Source organism: Nicotiana tabacum, chromosome 11 (assembly GCF_000715075.1).
Source record: "Nicotiana tabacum cultivar K326 chromosome 11, ASM71507v2, whole genome shotgun sequence".
NCBI classification, from domain to species: domain Eukaryota; kingdom Viridiplantae; phylum Streptophyta; class Magnoliopsida; order Solanales; family Solanaceae; genus Nicotiana; species Nicotiana tabacum.
In genome coordinates this window covers 31,539,155-31,540,789 of record NC_134090.1, presented here as the reverse complement: position 1 = coordinate 31,540,789, position 1,635 = coordinate 31,539,155, and the positions used below count along the sequence as shown (strand labels likewise).

The window sequence follows — 1,635 nt, the reverse complement described above, 5'->3', positions numbered from 1 at the left end:
CAGTAACTTGGGCACATCAATAATGGTTTGCACTAAGCATTCGCAATTTCCTATGCTACAAACCTCAAGGGCTGAACTTGAGATTTTTAATATTTTCAAGTACTTACAGAAGCGTAAGCTCAAATCCTTGATGAATGGCAGTTTTTGTATGAGCTGGAAAAGATCGGTATCGTCAATTCTGGCCATCACGAATTCTACTCTTCGGAGATTTTGGCAAGTGCCAATGTTCAAAGACACTTAATTTTACTATCTTCAAATATTATTGGTTTTAGTTGCACTACTTTGCAATGATTTAGCTCCAACTCCTGCAATGATTCCATAGCAAATATGGTATAAGCTGACAAAGCATATCTTTCTGAAACTAATTCTGATCTGCTTTTCGCCAAAAGTGCAACCTGTGAAACCCCTTTCTCTGCAACTATATCTGACCATTTATCCACCAGACCATCACAATCAGTTTGAATCGAAAAGGAGATGCAATGTATTGTCTACAATTCTCAAGAACTTACCTTGAAAATTTTGAAAGTAAGATTCATCAGAACTAAGATGGGGGTTCGTAGAGCATGCTTTAAGCCATGGTTTTGACAACACACTGGTTCGAGCCGCAGTTTTTGTAGGGAGACGAGAGAGTATATTGTGGAGAATTTGTGTTGGTAATTCTGAAGTTCTATCCATGGTACTAGGGTTTGTTTCCTCTATTTCATGTTGGAGATTCCACGTTAGTATTTAAAGAAGAGAATACATGAACCACTGGGAGTCTAGTCCATAATTATAGCTTCTCTTTAGTGTCCAATGACACGAGTCTTTGGAGTTTGGAGGAACTCTATTTACGCCACAATTTGATCGAACAGATGAGTACAACTCTTGGATTAAAAATTTTTATTAGCAAAAAAAAAAAAAATCAGATGAAAATAGAAGAATAGAAAGGATATTTACTGTCTGGGGCTTTTATCTTCTTCTTTTTTCTTTTCCTTTCATTTCTGTATAAATATTCACGTGCTAAGTACTGACTTTTATCTAACTTTGTGACTTGAACAAAATGGTTTTGTTACTTAATAGATCTGAAAATGTAACAAGCGAATTTGATAAACCACTGCATGAAACTGTAGATACAACGGACATCATATAAATGCAATGCTTAAAAGCCGAAATAGGTGGAATGTTATTATTGTTGGACTTTAAGCCATTGGGCTTTAAGACTAGAAGTGTGAATTGGAAAACGGTAGAAAATAAAATGGAGGAAAATGAAAAATTTTAAAAATTTGAATCAAGTGAACTTTTTCATTTATGACAATTGAACTTTGTCCCACATCAATGAGGGACAATTACACTTGTGTGTATAAATATAGGATCACTTCTTAGAGCTCTTAAAGGAGTTGTAGAGAATGAAGCCTTGCGTTGTCGTTGTCGCTCGGCTCGGCTTTGGCTTCGGATTTGGATTTGTCAAATCGAACGATGAGATTAATTTTTTGGACAAAGTTTATTTAATTAATTATTTAAGAATTAATTAAGTGCCAGTCAGTTCATTAACGGAATTAACTGGAATGTATAATCTAAAATGTTGCACGCTGCTTTCCCTTCTATTCACATTATGAATAGATACCTCTTCCTTTCAAATGTCTGTTCACATTATGA

General features: G+C 35.0%; 1 protein-coding gene across 1 annotated transcript; it reads right to left on the bottom strand.

The window, feature by feature from the left end:
- Positions 1-227: 227 nt before the first annotated feature.
- On the bottom strand, positions 228-675 carry LOC142165789 (F-box/LRR-repeat protein At3g58900-like). Its single transcript, XM_075224162.1, has 2 exons — positions 510-675; positions 228-424 (listed from the first exon to the last, which is right to left on the bottom strand). The coding sequence occupies exons 1-2, from the start codon at positions 673-675 to the stop codon at positions 228-230; spliced, it is 363 nt and encodes a 120-aa protein (XP_075080263.1).
- Between the last annotated feature and the right edge of the window lie 960 nt (positions 676-1,635).

Excerpts from the sequence above, each read along its gene's own strand:
- LOC142165789 (XM_075224162.1), bottom strand. The coding sequence starts at position 675 with ATGGATAGAACTTCAGAATTACCAACACAAATTCTCCACAATATACTC. Across the intron at positions 425-509 it reads TTACTTTCAAAATTTTCAAG|ATATAGTTGCAGAGAAAGGG; the intron begins GTAAGTTCTTGA and ends ATAAATGGTCAG.